Source organism: Pristis pectinata, chromosome 3, assembly GCF_009764475.1.
Source record: "Pristis pectinata isolate sPriPec2 chromosome 3, sPriPec2.1.pri, whole genome shotgun sequence".
Taxonomy (NCBI): Eukaryota; Metazoa; Chordata; class Chondrichthyes; order Rhinopristiformes; family Pristidae; genus Pristis; species Pristis pectinata.
This window is the reverse complement of record NC_067407.1, coordinates 25,463,785-25,479,584: the sequence shown is the minus strand read 5'-3', so window position 1 is coordinate 25,479,584 and position 15,800 is coordinate 25,463,785. Positions and strand designations below refer to the sequence as shown.

The 15,800-nt window shown below is 39.5% G+C and overlaps 1 protein-coding gene across 10 annotated transcripts in view; it reads left to right on the top strand.

Annotated features, from left to right (window-relative positions):
* The window catches only part of slc6a9 (solute carrier family 6 member 9), a 211,145-nt gene that overhangs the window by 184,856 nt on the left and 10,489 nt on the right, over positions 1-15,800 (top strand). For all 10 annotated transcript variants that reach the window (XM_052013130.1, XM_052013128.1, XM_052013129.1 and 7 more), the window contains 6 exons: positions 2,703-2,835; positions 5,454-5,588; positions 7,759-7,862; positions 9,380-9,617; positions 13,425-13,559; positions 14,816-14,915. In XM_052013130.1, coding sequence (XP_051869090.1) covers positions 2,703-2,835; positions 5,454-5,588; positions 7,759-7,862; positions 9,380-9,617; positions 13,425-13,559; positions 14,816-14,915 — 845 coding nt within the window. The remainder of the gene's footprint in view (positions 1-2,702; positions 2,836-5,453; positions 5,589-7,758; positions 7,863-9,379; positions 9,618-13,424; positions 13,560-14,815; positions 14,916-15,800) is intronic.

The window sequence follows — 15,800 nt, the reverse complement described above, 5'->3', positions numbered from 1 at the left end:
GAGATGTCAGAAGTAGGTTTTTTACCCAGTGAATGGTGGGTGCCTGGAATGCACTGACAGGGGTGGTGGTAGGGGCCAATATGATAGGGTCATTTAAGAGACTATTCGATAGGCACATGGATGAAAGAAAAATAGATGGTTATGGGAGATGAAGTAGAGAGGGGGATAGATTGAATGGGGATAAGGTTTATATAGGTCGGCACAACATTGTGAGCCAAAGGGCCTGTACTGTGCTGTACTGTTCTATGTTCTATGTACACACATTTGGGCCAGGATTATTGGTTGCCAATCATTATTTGGAATCCTGGCTGTTCTTTTTCCTCTTCATGGACTTGTGGAACTAAGTCTAACACTAATGTCTTTACCATTCACTGCATTAAGCTTACACTGACAAGACATCAAACAAAATCAAACCAGGATTTAAACACCGATCATCCTTGTTTGGATTCCATCCTGGAAGTTCATTTAGCAACCAAGGTACCAAGCAAATTTTTATCATTGATCCTGCTCTCAAAATTGTTGTTCAATGCAGTAGGATGGACAACAATCTTGCAATAGCTACTCACAGGCCAAGCATCGTCAGGAAGTCATACAGCAGTAAAAGCCAACAGTGTGAAGAGAGGGCATCCAATGACATCAACATGAAGACTGAACATGCTCAGCATTGTTTTCCTGTTTCCTGCATATATTTTGCACATGTTACAAAGAAACCTTCTGTGCCGCCCATTTGTTCCCAAATCTCTGTTATCCCTGGAATTCTCTTCCCCAGTGGGTGGTAGAAGCTGAATCACTAGAAGTATTTAAAGAGAGGATGGATAAATATTTGATAGATCAAGGAATAGAGGGGTGTGGAGAGAAAGGGCACAGAAGATGAGTTGACGCCAGCATGGATCAGCCATGATTATAGTAAATGGCGGGTTAAGCTTAAAGGGCCTGACGGACAACTCTGCTCCTATTTTGTGTTCTTGTGAATCTTTATCATCAGAGGTAAGGATATGGCTTGACAGCACGTCTGAAGTAACTATTCTGTCCTTCTTTATGATGAGCAAACTATTCATACCTTTTACCATGTTTGATGACAGCAACGAAATCAAGTGCACATCATGGCTGAGGTAATCACAAATTTGTGTTCTACTGCATCATTTAAGCTGTGAGACTTAATTAAAGGCAAATGAATCAGGCCTTCTCCCCAGTGCTATGTTACAAAGAACCATGCATATTTTTGTCCTAGAAATAATAACTAAAGTTAAAGTGCCTCCTGTGTGACCAGAAAATGACTGAAAGGTATTGAGACAAGGAATAATAACAATGAAATCATTCTAACGTGAAAGAACAATTGGAAAGTGATCTGTGGATGATTAGTTAAACAGGATAATGTTTCAAAGTCAACGTTAATTAAAAGGATAAGAAAGTAAAATATTCCTGCTGAATTGTTGCTCCAAATACACAGTTCTCTGTCAGCAGCAGGAAGTAATAGAAGGTATTTTTAAGGGGCTTTGTTTGCATCACAAGAATGGCGGAAGCTCTTGTCCCACTGAAACACTTCCCTCCAATGAATCAACTCCTTAAGCCTGGTTTGGTTTTAACAACAGTGTGATTGGATTGGAGGTTGTTTATTGATCTCCATTCTGAAATCGGTGTCAGAATGTAAGGTATCAGTGGCACAATTATAGTCTTATTTACCATCATTAATTCACGGACCAAAGCACCAAATAATCAAAATATTTGTCCTTAAAGGAGCATACTGATAACTACAAAATTAGTATTCATAATTCAAAGACTCGGGGAAGTAATCTGTCTTTGATTGCCAGTCCTTGGTACCTGCTATCAGTTATTTTAGACTTTCCACCTTTTAGAGTCAATGCAGGAGGTCAGTGGAATTGGCAGCTGGTACTCTCCTAATTGTTAGATTGCTAGCACTCAAGGATGAATTCCAAACCTTCACAGGGTTGGCAATAAGCCCAAAGCTAAACACTGTGCACTCTTGATTTATGCAAAATCCAGTATAAACTCAGTGATCAAGGAGTGACATGCTCACTGGTTTGTTCACTGGGGAGAAGTGTTACGGTGGCAATGGGAGAGAGTTCTGGTACATATGCGAATGGGAAGGATGCGAGCATCCTTGTCCCAAGCCCAGCAGATCAATATAAGATAAGCAGGCAGAGTGGAAGTGATTGAGGCGGAGCTTCACCTTGTTTAATCATGGGCCTGGACTTGGAATGCCATCTCCATCATCCCCCAGAATAGGCAGTGTCTATCATATTTTGATCCATTCATGACTACTGTCCACCCAAGGTGTGTCATGATGACCACAATGCCTGACAGCCATTCTTAAAGTGCCCATTCCAAATGATGCTGGTGAACAGAACCCCACAAAATATACTCACTATTAAGCTAATGTGGAATATAATTTTCTTTAGGTGGCAGAAAATATACCTCAGATCTTATTCCCAGGAATTTTTAAAGAATGTTACCACTTTGCTAATTTTGGCTAAGAAATTGCTTTAAGGGATAATAAAGCCATAGGTATTTGCTGCTTACTAGGATATTTGACCTAATTTGTTTTTCTTTCAAAAATACCAGTTGTTCTGTTGATGCTGAGACCAAGGTAAGCTATGCATGAATCAAGCATAAGTTTGGCAGAGGTGAATACAGTACTTGACCTTGTTTCTGGTGCTGACTGTGACCATATTTGTTGACAGTTATTATGTACTGAAGACCTCGGATGGTATTGGAAATTTTGGGGAGGTCCGCTTGCCTTTGCTGGGATGCCTTGCTGTGGCCTGGGTTGTGGTCTTTCTGTGCCTCATTAAAGGGGTCAAGTCTTCAGGAAAAGTAAGTACAATGCTGCTGTTGACAACTGTACAACTGGGAACACTATGAATGGAAGGCCTGGTGTGGGCAGTTGGAGCTAAGGGCAAGAACTGTGGAGAAAGGGCAAAAGTTTTGTAAGTGTCCCAATAAAAGGGAAGGACAATTGCCAGAGTGAGAGCTGGGCTTTTCTGGATCTCAAGAGATTTTCCAGATCACACATAACTATATATCCACATTCTCCCTCACAGGCCCCAGTCCTCTTCCATTGTGTTAATAAGATTGTAAGTAAAAGCTTCATCTCTGAATCTGTACAAATCAACCATACATAATTCAAAAGCAGCTACCAACTGACAAATGCTTGCAGGAAAACAGAGGATATAACCTCATTTTACATCTTGAAGATTCCTTCCTTAAGCTGTAAGATCAATAATTAGACAAAGCAGAATAAAAGGCACAAGAGACACTATAGATGCTAGAAAACTGGAGCAACACACAAAATGCTGGAGGAACTCAGCGGGTCAGGCAGCATCTATGGAGGGAAATGGGCAGTCGACGTTTTGGGTCGAGAACCTTCATCAGGACTGAGGGACCCAATCCTGATGAAGGGTCTTCAAGAAGGCCCCTCCTGATGAAGGGTCTCGACCCAAAACGTCAACTGTCCATTTACCTCCATAGATGTTGCCTGACCCACTGAGTTCCTCCAGCATTTTGTGTGAGAGCAGAATAAAATACTGAGACTAGACACAAGTACTTGTAGATTGTAAACTGTAGTTAGTGAGTTCCTTGGATATTACTGGGACAGGCATGGTTTCGGTCAACACCCAGAGTGAGGTCTGTTCCAATTTCTTAACAATGACGCCTCATACAAAGAAAAAGAAGAAAAAAAAATCCAAGAATTTATTTTCGGACAATAGCAGCTCCACCACCTGTAGGTTCTCCTCCAACTCACACACCATTCTCATTTTGAAATAGCTCACCATTTCCTCATTGCCATTGGTCCAAATCCTGGAGCCCCCAACTGAACAGCATTGTAAGAGTACTTGCAGCAGAAGGATTGGCAGTAATTCGAGAATGTGGCTGACCGACAACTTCTCTAGGGCAATTAGGAATGTGCAGTAAATGCTGGCCTTATCAATGATGCCCACGTCGAGAAATGAATAACAGTGAAAAATCTTTTTTCGAATCAATGTGCCCAAAATCGTGGCCAATCAGATAGGAATGCCAGTGCTGGGGAACCTGCAGATCTTATTCTCTTGTGATCACCCAGGCGGTCACATCAATGTCAATGGTGTTAAGACCTAGATTCTCACAAGTAATTCCCCCATTTGACTTGCATCATAATGAACTGGATTAGTTTGAAGTTCCAAATAGATACAAACTGTTCCCTCAATGGCGGGTGTTAGTGAAATAGCAGAATTGGGAATTGGGAAGGTCAGATCAACATCACTTATCCTAACGCACCATCTAAAATTAAAATGACCTTCAAGAGATTGAGGAGAAAATTTAAAGGAGACTATGACAATGGAGGGGAGCACAAATTGTCATGAATGCTTCCTAACAGCAAAGCAGAGCCACTTTCTTGTAAATTTTAGTTAGTGGTCATTGAGGTAATGTTCTTCTCGATTGACTGCCTGAATAGTGAAGGTGCTCAAGGAAGGAAATAGTTAGCTTAGGCAGTCTTCTGTGTTTTTTCAAAAAATATACTTTTGGAGGAAGTCAGCAGGCTAATCAGCATCCATGGTGGGAGAGGAATTTTCGACCTGTCGGGTTGAGACTCTGCACTAGGACCTGAAGCAGGGTCTCGACCCAAAACGTCAACAGTTCCTCTCCCCACACAGATACTGCTCGACCCAGTGAATTCCTCCAGTAGTTTGTATTTTTTGCTCCAGATTCCAGCATCTGCAATCTCTTGTGTCGCCTTCTGTTTTTCTCAATTTGGAGACACAAGGCAAACACTTTTAGTAGTAGATTTAATGAATTAGTTGCCAATTCAGAAGCTCTGCACAACAGGACGACTCATTCTACCCTGCACTCATCTGACAGTGGCTGTTGCAGAACATACTAAACCACGTTAATTCATTCTGAGAATCGGCTTCTTGTCCCGGAACTTCCTCCAGTTTCCCATTGCAGGGGCTCTCCCATTGTGTTTCACTTCACGATGCTCCAGCAGGGAGTCCACATCAATACCTTAATGGAAACCATGTTATTCATCTAAGCAGCGTGCAATGTACTCTGAGTGTAAAGGGGACTGGTCACCAACTGGCTGTGGAATATTTTCAAAGAGCTCTGCTTTGTTCGGTCACTATGCAACACATGAAAGCAGTGCTATGAAATCCTTATAAAGTGAAAGATGCTGTAGTGCATGTTCTATACACATTTGGAAAACTGTGATGTTTCTGTGAAAGAGGTTTACCTTAAAAAGGTTTCTGTCTCCAATTTTGTATTTCTCCACAACTGGGACAATAGTTGTGTCTCCACTCAGCCCTTTATAACCGGGAAAACCCCCTTTGAACGTGAATGATCAGATTCTGTGTTTTTATAATGCTGCTGTATTCTAAGTAAAGAAACATGCTGAATAGGGAACATTGATGAATGATACCTAGACATGCTGGAATTGACAAGGTGCATTATTCTTATAGGTGGTGTACTTTACAGCAACATTTCCATATGTTGTGCTGACTATTCTGTTTATCCGTGGGATTACACTGAATGGAGCTGTAAATGGCATCATGTATTATCTCACTCCTCAGTGGGACAAGATTTTGGATGCTAAGGTGAGCCATTTGTACCTCGAGACTTGATCACAAAGTATTGTGTTCCTTAAGGGTATATGGTGATACTGTGCTATGTTGCTTTTTATGGATTTAGCCCACAGTGATCTCTATACTGTCATGAAGTAGTGACAAGCAGGAGTGCTCCCTCACTGAGAGAAGGAAGTGGGGAGCCAATTGCAACCAGCCTCACTCAATGCTGCAGCAGACAATAGAAGCAATAAAAATGTTAAAACCGTTCAAATCCAAATAAAACCAGTCAATTGGTTGGAGTAGGATTTGTGACCTGATTTCCTCTAATTAACAGTTTTCCAATCTCAGTCAGGTTTTGTGAGAGGAGATTGAGAGGGGATCTGATAGATGACTTAATGTCATGAGAGACATAGAGTGAGTAGATAGAAAGAAACTATTTCCATTGGTGGAGGGGGCACCATTATTGACGTACGGACTTTTTGTTTCCCTGCAAATAATTAAGGTCAAGAATGCACTGCTGGAGTAATTGCAGAGGTAAATGTAATTGCAGGATTCAAATAGGAGCTGGATGAGGATCTGAAAGGAAAATTTCATAGGTTCATGGGGAGAGGGTGGGGGATTGGAAGTAGCTGGATTGCTCTGTTGGTATGTACTTTATAGGCTATATTATCTGCTTCCATGCTATAACCATTTTGAGATAAGGGATGATTTTAAAGAGGGGACCAAGCAAAATAATGGGTGAAGCATTCAGCTACGGTGGAGAAATAAAATGAGCATAATCGGTCATCTGCTTGTCAAGACCACACTGGATGTACAATGCTGTCCCTCTTGCCCACTTTGAGAAATAGACCAATTCGGACACTCCTGAAAATCATAGAACATAGAATATTACAGCACAGTACAGGCCCTTCGGCCCACAATGTTGTGCCGACATTTTATCCTGTTCTGATATCTATCTAACCCTTCCCTCTCACATAGCCCTCCATTTTTCTATCATTCATGTAGCTATCTAAGAGTGTCTTAAATGTCCCTAATGTATCTGCCTCCACCACCTCTGCTGGCAGTGCGTTCCACGCACCCACTACTTTCTGTGGAAAAAAACCTACCTCTGACATCCCCCCCTTTACCTTCCTCCAGTCACCATAAAATTATGCCCCCTCGTGTGTGCCATTTTCACCCTGGGAAAAAATCTCTTACTGTCCACTTGATCTATTCCTCTTCTCATCTTGTACACCTCCATCAAGTCACCTCTCATCCTCCTTCGCCCCAAAGAGAAAAGGCCTAGCTCACTCAACCTATCCTCGTGACCTGCTCTCCAATCCAGGCCGCATCCTGGTAAATCTCCTCTGCACCCTCTCTAAAGCTTCCACATCCTTCCTATAATGAGGCGACCAGAACTGAACACGATACTCCAAGTGTGGTCTGACCAGAGTTTTATAGAACTGCAACATTACCTGGCAGCTCTTGAACTCAATACCCCGACTAATGAAGGCCAACACACCATATGCCTTCTTAACAACCTTATCAACCTGCATGGCAACCTTGAGGGTTCTATGGATGTGGACCCCAAGATCCCTCTGTTTCTCTACACTGCTGAGAGTCCTGCCATTAACCTTGTATTCTGCCTTCAAATTCGATCTTCCAAAGTGTATCACTTCACAGTTTTCCAGATTGAACTCCATCTGGCACTTCTCAGCCCAGCTCTGCATCCTATCAATGTTCTGTTGTAACCTACAGCAACCTTCTACACTATCCACAACACCACCAACCGTGTGTGTCACCAGCAAACTTACTACACACCCTTTCACATCCTCACCCAAGTCATTTATAAAAATCACAAAGAGGAACAGAGCCCTGTGGAACACCACTGGTCACCGACCTCCTGATCATTAAACATTCAGCTACGAACCACCACTAATAATGTTGATGAAGTTCCAGCCTGTTGTTCTGGCCATGGATAAGAATGCCATGTTAAGTAGGTTGATGAACCCAGGAAGGAAAAACAATAGGAAGTTAAAAAAGTTGCACTGTGATTGTGAAGTAACATTGCCAGTGTACTTTACCATTCCTGTAGAACAGGTTGTGAGGGAAACTCAGGCAAACACAATCTTAAAAGGAATTTAACCAAAAATTTAGTGACTATCTTCATTGTTAAGATCTAAAAAATATTAACATTCATTCAATTTGCATTCTATTCCAGGTCTGGGGTGATGCTGCTTCCCAAATTTTCTACTCCCTTGGATGTGCTTGGGGTGGCCTGATAACCATGGCTTCTTATAACAAGTTCCACAATAACTGCTACAGGTTTGGGAGCATTCTCTCTTTTTTTCCCCTCTTTGGAACCATATAATTCTTGAGTTTGTTCATGGAAGGCTTAATATTTCCGGCCATGTTAGTGCCAAGTCAAGTCCAGCCTCTCAATAATGGACAATTGCAGATCTATACAGATAAGCATTGTCCATTTCTTGGCTATGGTTAATTTTGAGTCATGGCATTTGTGCCATCTGCTGTGCAGGAACATTCCTTCCATGTGAATCCATTTATCACTGAACAGAAAAAGCACCCACTTATGTTTTTATTTCACATTCCCAGAATCTGTTGTTTTTTACTGAATTTTCAGCATCCATATGTTATTTGTTTAAATTGCAATCATACATGTATTTATCTTTGGGGAAAGCTTACAGGGTCTGTTTGAGAACAGGCAAGGAAAATATTTGCCATCCTTTCAGTTTGTAGGTGAAACTTAATAAGGTTCTTTAATAAGACAATGGCCCTGCTCTTTGATGAGAACTATTCTTATCTTTGGAGGATGTGTTAGGCCGCTTCAGTAAATAGTGTCACAGTGAGCACAGGGCATAGATGACCACATCTGATAATTCAGGATTAGCTGATGAGAAATTCTGGCCTAAATTTTCTACATTAAGGCAATATTCTGATATTTACAGAGCCTATGCTTGGCAAAGTTCCAGTTTTTCTACATTTTGGTTAAGTAACTAATCTTAATCATAATAGCCAATATTGATTCATTGCTGATATGCCTTAAGAAGAAACTCTCAATATACCTCACCTTTGTGAGTAGTGCACCAATGCTTGTGGTTTGCATGTCTTCCATTTCAGTGAATATAAATTTGGTTTGGGAACATGCAATTAAATTGCAACACTGGTACCCACAGTGAATCATCTAGGTGGTTCACCTCGCTGTCATACTCACTGGAACGTGTGGCTGCCTCTCTCCTCTGAGTGCCAGGATTCCTCAGATCACAACCTCAGTGGAATGACAACATTGGGCACCTCTTTAATACCTGCCTGAACTCCAACAACCCTAATCATCCTGATGCCCTAGGCCTCTTCAGCAAAGCCAGAGTTCCCATTGAGTCAGGGTACTAAACTGGTAACAGTGGACAAAGAGGAAATAAACACAAGTATTCTGGTTGCTTTAGTGGCTGGCTAGCTTGGACTCCACTAATCAGGCACATGCCATTATGCATCTCTGTGTGTAGCGTACCAGCTGCCAAATAAATGCTTTGTCTTGGCTAAGCAGCAGGAGTGGGAACCTCTGGTTCAGAAAAAGCCCTTTTAACCCTGACCTCTGACCATAATTTGTCATGTAAAGTTCAGTCTCTTACAGACATTAAAGAAACTCCCAAGATGCCCAAGAGTGATACCACTTTCCTCGGGGGGTGGGGGGGGCGCGGGGGTTGCATTACAGCAGAAGAGAAGATAATGGTGTTTGAAAGTGGACAATTTTAGCTCATTAATTCTTTAACAAGTGACTTGTAATTTCATCTTTTCTATAACTGACATTCCTCCCTCTGTTACAGGGACAGCATCATTATCAGTATCACCAACTGTGCCACCAGTATTTATGCTGGGTTTGTCATCTTCTCCATTCTTGGATTCATGGCTGCACACCTGGGAGTTGATGTCTCAAACGTAGCAGATCATGGTCCTGGACTGGCCTTTGTGGCTTACCCAGAGGCTCTGACCTTGCTGCCGATCTCACCCTTCTGGTCACTTCTCTTTTTCTTTATGTTGATTCTTCTGGGGTTGGGTACGCAGGTGAGAGATACTTTTCGTTACTTCCCTTTCAATAGCAGTCCTCAGTTAGAATGATGAGTCTGCAAATTTATGAAAAAAGATGTTTAACAAAACACAAGGAAAGGATTCAGAGTACCTTTTTGGCTTTCACTATATTGGAAATGTATTTAAGTTTCAAAGAAATTCCAGCTCTGTTTGAATATGGAACAAGGTTGATTTGAAAAGCCTTCAAGATATCAAAGATGAGTTCTCGTCTGCTTTTGTCTGGAATCTCTGATCCAATTTCAAATCCTTCTTAACGCCACATGTAATTGTAAATGATGTCACAGAACATGCCATTTTCAAATAATGTTTCATATCTCATACATTAACACGCCACATACTAAAATGTTTTAAGATAAATTTAGAATTAGTCAAAATTGTTAGAACTTCTCAACTCTGCATCATCAAACAAGAGGTAGTTCATCTCAACAATCTGGTGCTTACTGCATTAACATGATGGATACTATAGGTATGGACAATGTCTAGTAACAAAATGCATAGGGACGTAATGGTCACACAGCAGGGTCCTTTGGCCTCTACATTGAAGCAAAACCAAATAAATGCAACACAAGTTTCTACTGCCTGCTGGCTTGTCAATGTCCAAAGTGTTGACTGAAGTGGGAAATGGAAATATCATACTGGAACACCAGGATGACGTTTGGCATTGGCAGTGAAGAATGTTACCACTATCATTGTATCCTCAGGGGCTGATTTGGTTTAAAATTGACTCCTTAGGATCTCTTTTTAAAAATAACCTTGTTGACTAATTCTACTTGCTGAGTACTGTGTTTGATTTCCTAAAAGCACAGATCCAGTTGGTTTATAGACAAACCTGTACTGGCTTGTGTATGCCAGATGAACATGAAATGTTAAGAAAATAATGATCATAAATTAAAATTATAGGACACTATTGGCCATTTACTCTACTCTGTCCGTGACACAGGAAGACTTGGAACACTTGAATATGAAGAAGCAGAAATGAATACCCCAGCATTGACAGTTCATGCAACAATGCACAATGGCAGAAAATTTCACCTAATTTCTTGTCTTTTTTTAAAAAAAAACTCACCCATGGTTCGCCGCCATATGATATTTACAAACCAACCAGGTAACAACATGAGAAGGGAGTTATATCCATTGGATTCATGAAATGTATAAATATTGCATTATGCTGGTATTTATACAATGAAGGTGATGAGAAAAAACAGCCCTTTCTTTGTGGAAAAAAAAGAATTTTTTATTTCTCTTTTTCTTCATTAGCCTGGTACTTTACTTCCGTGGAGATGGAGTGGTACCCGACCCCATACAACAAGTCGTGCTGTTGTGAAAGATTCTCCATGGCTGTGCAGGACAGGGTGTCAACCCAGTCAGCAAGGTCACTTTCATTGCATACAAAAACTAAATCCCAGGGAGGAAAAAAACTTATACTGCAGTACCATTAACATGATGCCTGGGCTGAGTCACAATCAACATCATTAACATCTCATCAATACCATACATAATCCCACTCTTAAACAGGATCTGTTATGGAATGCTTAGTTTATTTTTAAATAATCATTTCTAACCATCATTTGACAGGTACACTTTGGTACACGTTGGCATCTTGTAGCTAGTACTGAGGTATTAACAGCTTTTTTCCCTCCCATATAGCGGAACAGCTGGAGTATTGCATCCACTTCTGTGCCTTATATTGATCAGAATGGGATGAGGGTTGCTGGAGCGCAAAGAGATTAGTGAAGCCATGGTTGTTCAACTGAGACCAGTGAAGATTAAGGGGAGATTTAATAGAGGCATTCAAAGTGGTGAAGGGTTTTAAATAAATAAGTAAGGAGAAACTGTTTCCAGTGGCAATTGGTTGGTAGCTGGTTAACAAACATCTCAGGTAATTGGCAAAGAAATCAAAGATGAAATGAGGAGAAATACTTTCGTGTTATGATTGGGAATGCAATATCTGAAAGAGTGGTGGAAACAGAACCAATAGCAAATTTCAAAAGGGGATTGGTGAAGTACTTGAAGGGAAATACTCTTCAAGATAATGGGGAAAGGACTGGGAAGCCCTTTCAAAGAGCTGGCACGGGTGTAATAGACTGAATGGAATCCTGTGCTATATGATTCTATGTGGATACTTTGAATACCAGGAAAAAAAACAAGTGAGAATTGGTAAATATTATTTAACATATACGATATAATGTAGGTAAAATATTAGATATTAATGTAATTTATGCAGTATATTATATGCTATACTACAAAATAGAATTAATATACTACATAAATGTAAAATAGACAATGTAATGTATTATTCTATACAGTGCAATTATATAGCATAATATATTACATTGTGCAGTACTCAGTATTTTGCATTATGTATTATAAAATATCATATAGCATAATTTATGTCATTTATCCCAAATATTTTCATGCAATACACTAATCCTTGCAATATATTTGCAGGACAGGTTCTTGGTAGAATTCCATCCTTGTAGGAAACCACCATTTATGCTGGCTCTCAATCATGAAATTACTGAGCTACTCCTGCTTCATTATCATTACTTCAAAACCTAGAGCATCTGTGCTGGAGCAAAACCAAACAAATTCTTGAGCTGTGACTTATTATTCAGAATAACAGAACTTAGGCCAAAAACCACATTAAAAACAGGAGTTGTAGAAACTTGAGGGATTTGACCCAAGAATTCTTTTACAATATTTTTATTGAATCCATGAAAAAAAATAGAGTACATGCATCAAGAAAGGGAATAAAAATACTACTGAATACATTGTATTAAATCATACTTAGATTACAATACTCTAAATTAATAATCACATATAGAAGTTAGTTAATAAAGGAAAAAAATTGAAATATTTTATTATATAAAAAATCTATTCCCACTACCAAAACCCGAAGCTGTTAGATGGAAAAAAACAAGGAGAAACCTTTAAAACGTAACCATGTCAGCCAATATTTGCGTTTTAGTCCCCAAATCAGAGATTTTGAAAATAATTCAAAAAAGGCCCCCACAGATTACTAGGAATGAGTAAAGTACCACTAGATAAAATTAAAAACACTTGGGAACAAGATTTGCAGATGTCAATTTCTGAAGAAACTTGGAATGAAATTTTCAAGTTGGTTAATACTTCATCATTATGTGCTCGTCATTCTCTCCTTCAATTTAAAGTGGTCCTTAGAGTTCACTTGTCTAAAGATAAATTATCCCATTTTTATTCTGATATATCTCCTTACTGTGACAAATGTAATAACTGAGTGGCTTCCTTAATTCACATGTTTTGGACATGTCAGGGTCTTAAAAAATATTGGACAGAGGTCTTTCACACTTTTTCTGTACTTTTCAAAATAAATTTTAAACTTAATCCCTTTGACTGCACTATTTGGGATTGTTGGAGAAAAAGATATAACTTTGAAGGCTTCTGATTTACATATTCTGGCTTTTATTTCTCTTATAGCTAGGAGAGCTGCACTGCTTAAATGGAAGGAAGTTACTCCACCTACTCATGCTCAATGGTTACGGGATGTTATTGTCATACTTGAATCTAGAGAAGATTCGCTGTTTAGTTTTTGACCCAAGAATTCAATTTGGAGACAATTGTTTACCTCAGTTATCCAGTATACAACTCAATATCTAATAGTGAATGCATATTATTTCAAGAGATATGTATAATAAAATGTGTATAATATAGAGAATACAATGTTCACCCTGCAGTGTCATTACCCCATGTTGGGTATTGTGAATATTGTATACTAAAGACTAATGCATCTTGTTGCTTCCCTAGTTCTGTCTGCTGGAAACATTGGTCACTGCTATTGTTGATGAAATTGGCAGTGATTGGATTCGCAGGCGAAAGTCTCTTGTCACTCTGGGAGTTGCTGTTGTTGGCTTTCTTCTGGGTATCTCATTAACTACACAAGTAAGACCATAAAGAATGCATATATATTTCTTTATTCTGTTTACATAAATAGAGGAAATCTTGTTTCAACAATTTGTATTGAAGGACAACTTTAATCCTGGTTAAACTTGAGTGTTAATGTTTCATTCTTGGCAAGCATATTCCACACATGTTTCTAACATAGATTTCAGGTAACAGTGAACTATTTCTGATATAGTTTTATGATTCCAAAATTGGATTATAATTAATCCAATTTATTTTTATTAAAGACTTACTAATTAAGATTTTAGTCATGTTCTACGAATCTCTCCACCCTATAGCTAACGAGAGCATCAAAGTTATAACATACAAAATCATGTGAGAGCATGGATCTGTTAATGTTTCAGGAGTGCTTTGGTGCTCCATGAGCCTCTGTGGTCTCAAAAGTCTGAAGTGTCAAGAAATTATGTGTTGCTTGTGATAAATTACTTATCCATTGAATTACAAAATGAAGAGTTTTAACAGTTGATTTGAACAACTATGGAGAGGCATAACAGATCTGAGCAATAAAATACCCTACACAATTTGGTTAACTTAATGTGCCAGTTTTGTAAGGCAGCATCCTACAAACTGTGATACACTTGTGTAACTTGCCTGTAGGCAGAAGCCACTCTGAGTGTCAAATGATGTGCAATATATGGTTCAATGTTATTTCCAACATCACATTCATTCATTGTAGCACCAGAAGTCAACGTTCAAAACACATACAAAATTTGCTTTTGCACAAGTTAAAGAGGCAGGTTACCTGGTCTGTCATTTAGCAGATTAATGCATGGATACTGGAGAGGCTTGGGCGTCTTTAAGTTTTCATCCAGCCCCTCTTAGACATTCCACTCACACCAGTCATGCCATAGATGTTTTTCAGGCCCCCAATCACATGTGCCAATCATGTTCCCACCTCACAATAGCCAGCAAGTCGCCTCTAATTAGTGACTCCCGATGCTTGTTACTGACTCCCAAGGTCCTGATTTCCTCCCCCACCTTAAACTTGATCTAAACATTATTATCCACCTCTCCCCAGTTCTCTTTAGTTTCCCAAACCCACACAATCAGCACTCTGTATCCACTGACTGAGCAATGGCAGAGAGAGCAGTAGACCAAACATTAAACAAGCACCAGCCCCTCCACAATGCCCTTTTCCACAGTTAGTTGAGGGTGGAAGAATTTTGAACCCCATTTCTCTAAATGGATTTGTTAAGGCAGCAAATGATTGTTATTCCTTTGTCTTTCTATTATAGGCTGGCATTTACTGGCTCCTTCTCATGGATAACTACGCAGCCAGCTTTTCACTTGTGGTGATTTCCTGCATTATGTGTATTGCTATCATGTATATTTATGGTAAGTATCTATGGTAATTTAACCAAGTACAATGCAGCTTAGGCTGATTTAATGTTAGTGTGATTTAAGCATGTCTAACAGAACATAGTTGTCAATGCTTACAAATGAAAACAAAATATTGTCCATATGATCAGTCAGATTGTGTCTGATATGCCAAAGTTTATCATATTTCATGGGCTAAATTGACAGAATTAAAAACAGAAATAAAAAAAACAATTAAAAACACTCAGCATCTGCAGAAAGAAAAACAGTTAATATTTCAGGTCTGGGTTTCTCTGTCAGTTTTGACATCTGTTTCCACAGATGCTACCTGAGTGTTTACAGTATTTTTTCATTTTATTTCAGATTTCTAGCATCTGCAGTTTTGTTTTTATTATTGTTTTAAAGCTAATTTTCATCACATTTATACCCTGGGTATGTATGCCTATGACAATAAACTTGAACCTCATTTACTCAGAGTCATACAGCATGGAAACAGGCCCTTTGGCCCAACTGGTCCATGTCGACCAATATTCCTATCTAAGCTAGTCCCATTTGCCTGCATTTGGCCCATATCCCTCTAATCCTCCTATCCATGTACGTGTCCAAGTACCTTTGAAATGTAGTTAATGTACCTGCCTCAGCCACTTCCTCTGGCAGCTCATTCCATATACTGACCTGGGTGAAAAAGTTGTCCCTCAGGTTCCTATTAAATCTCTCCCCTCTCACATTAAACTTATGCCCTCTAGTTCTTGATTCCCCAGCCATGGGAAAAAGACTGTGCAAATTCACCTTATCATGCCTCTCATAATTTTATACACTTCTTTTAGATCACCCCTCATTCTCCTATAATCCAATGAAGAATGTCCCAACCTGCTCAAGCTCTCTCCATAATTCAGTGTGTCA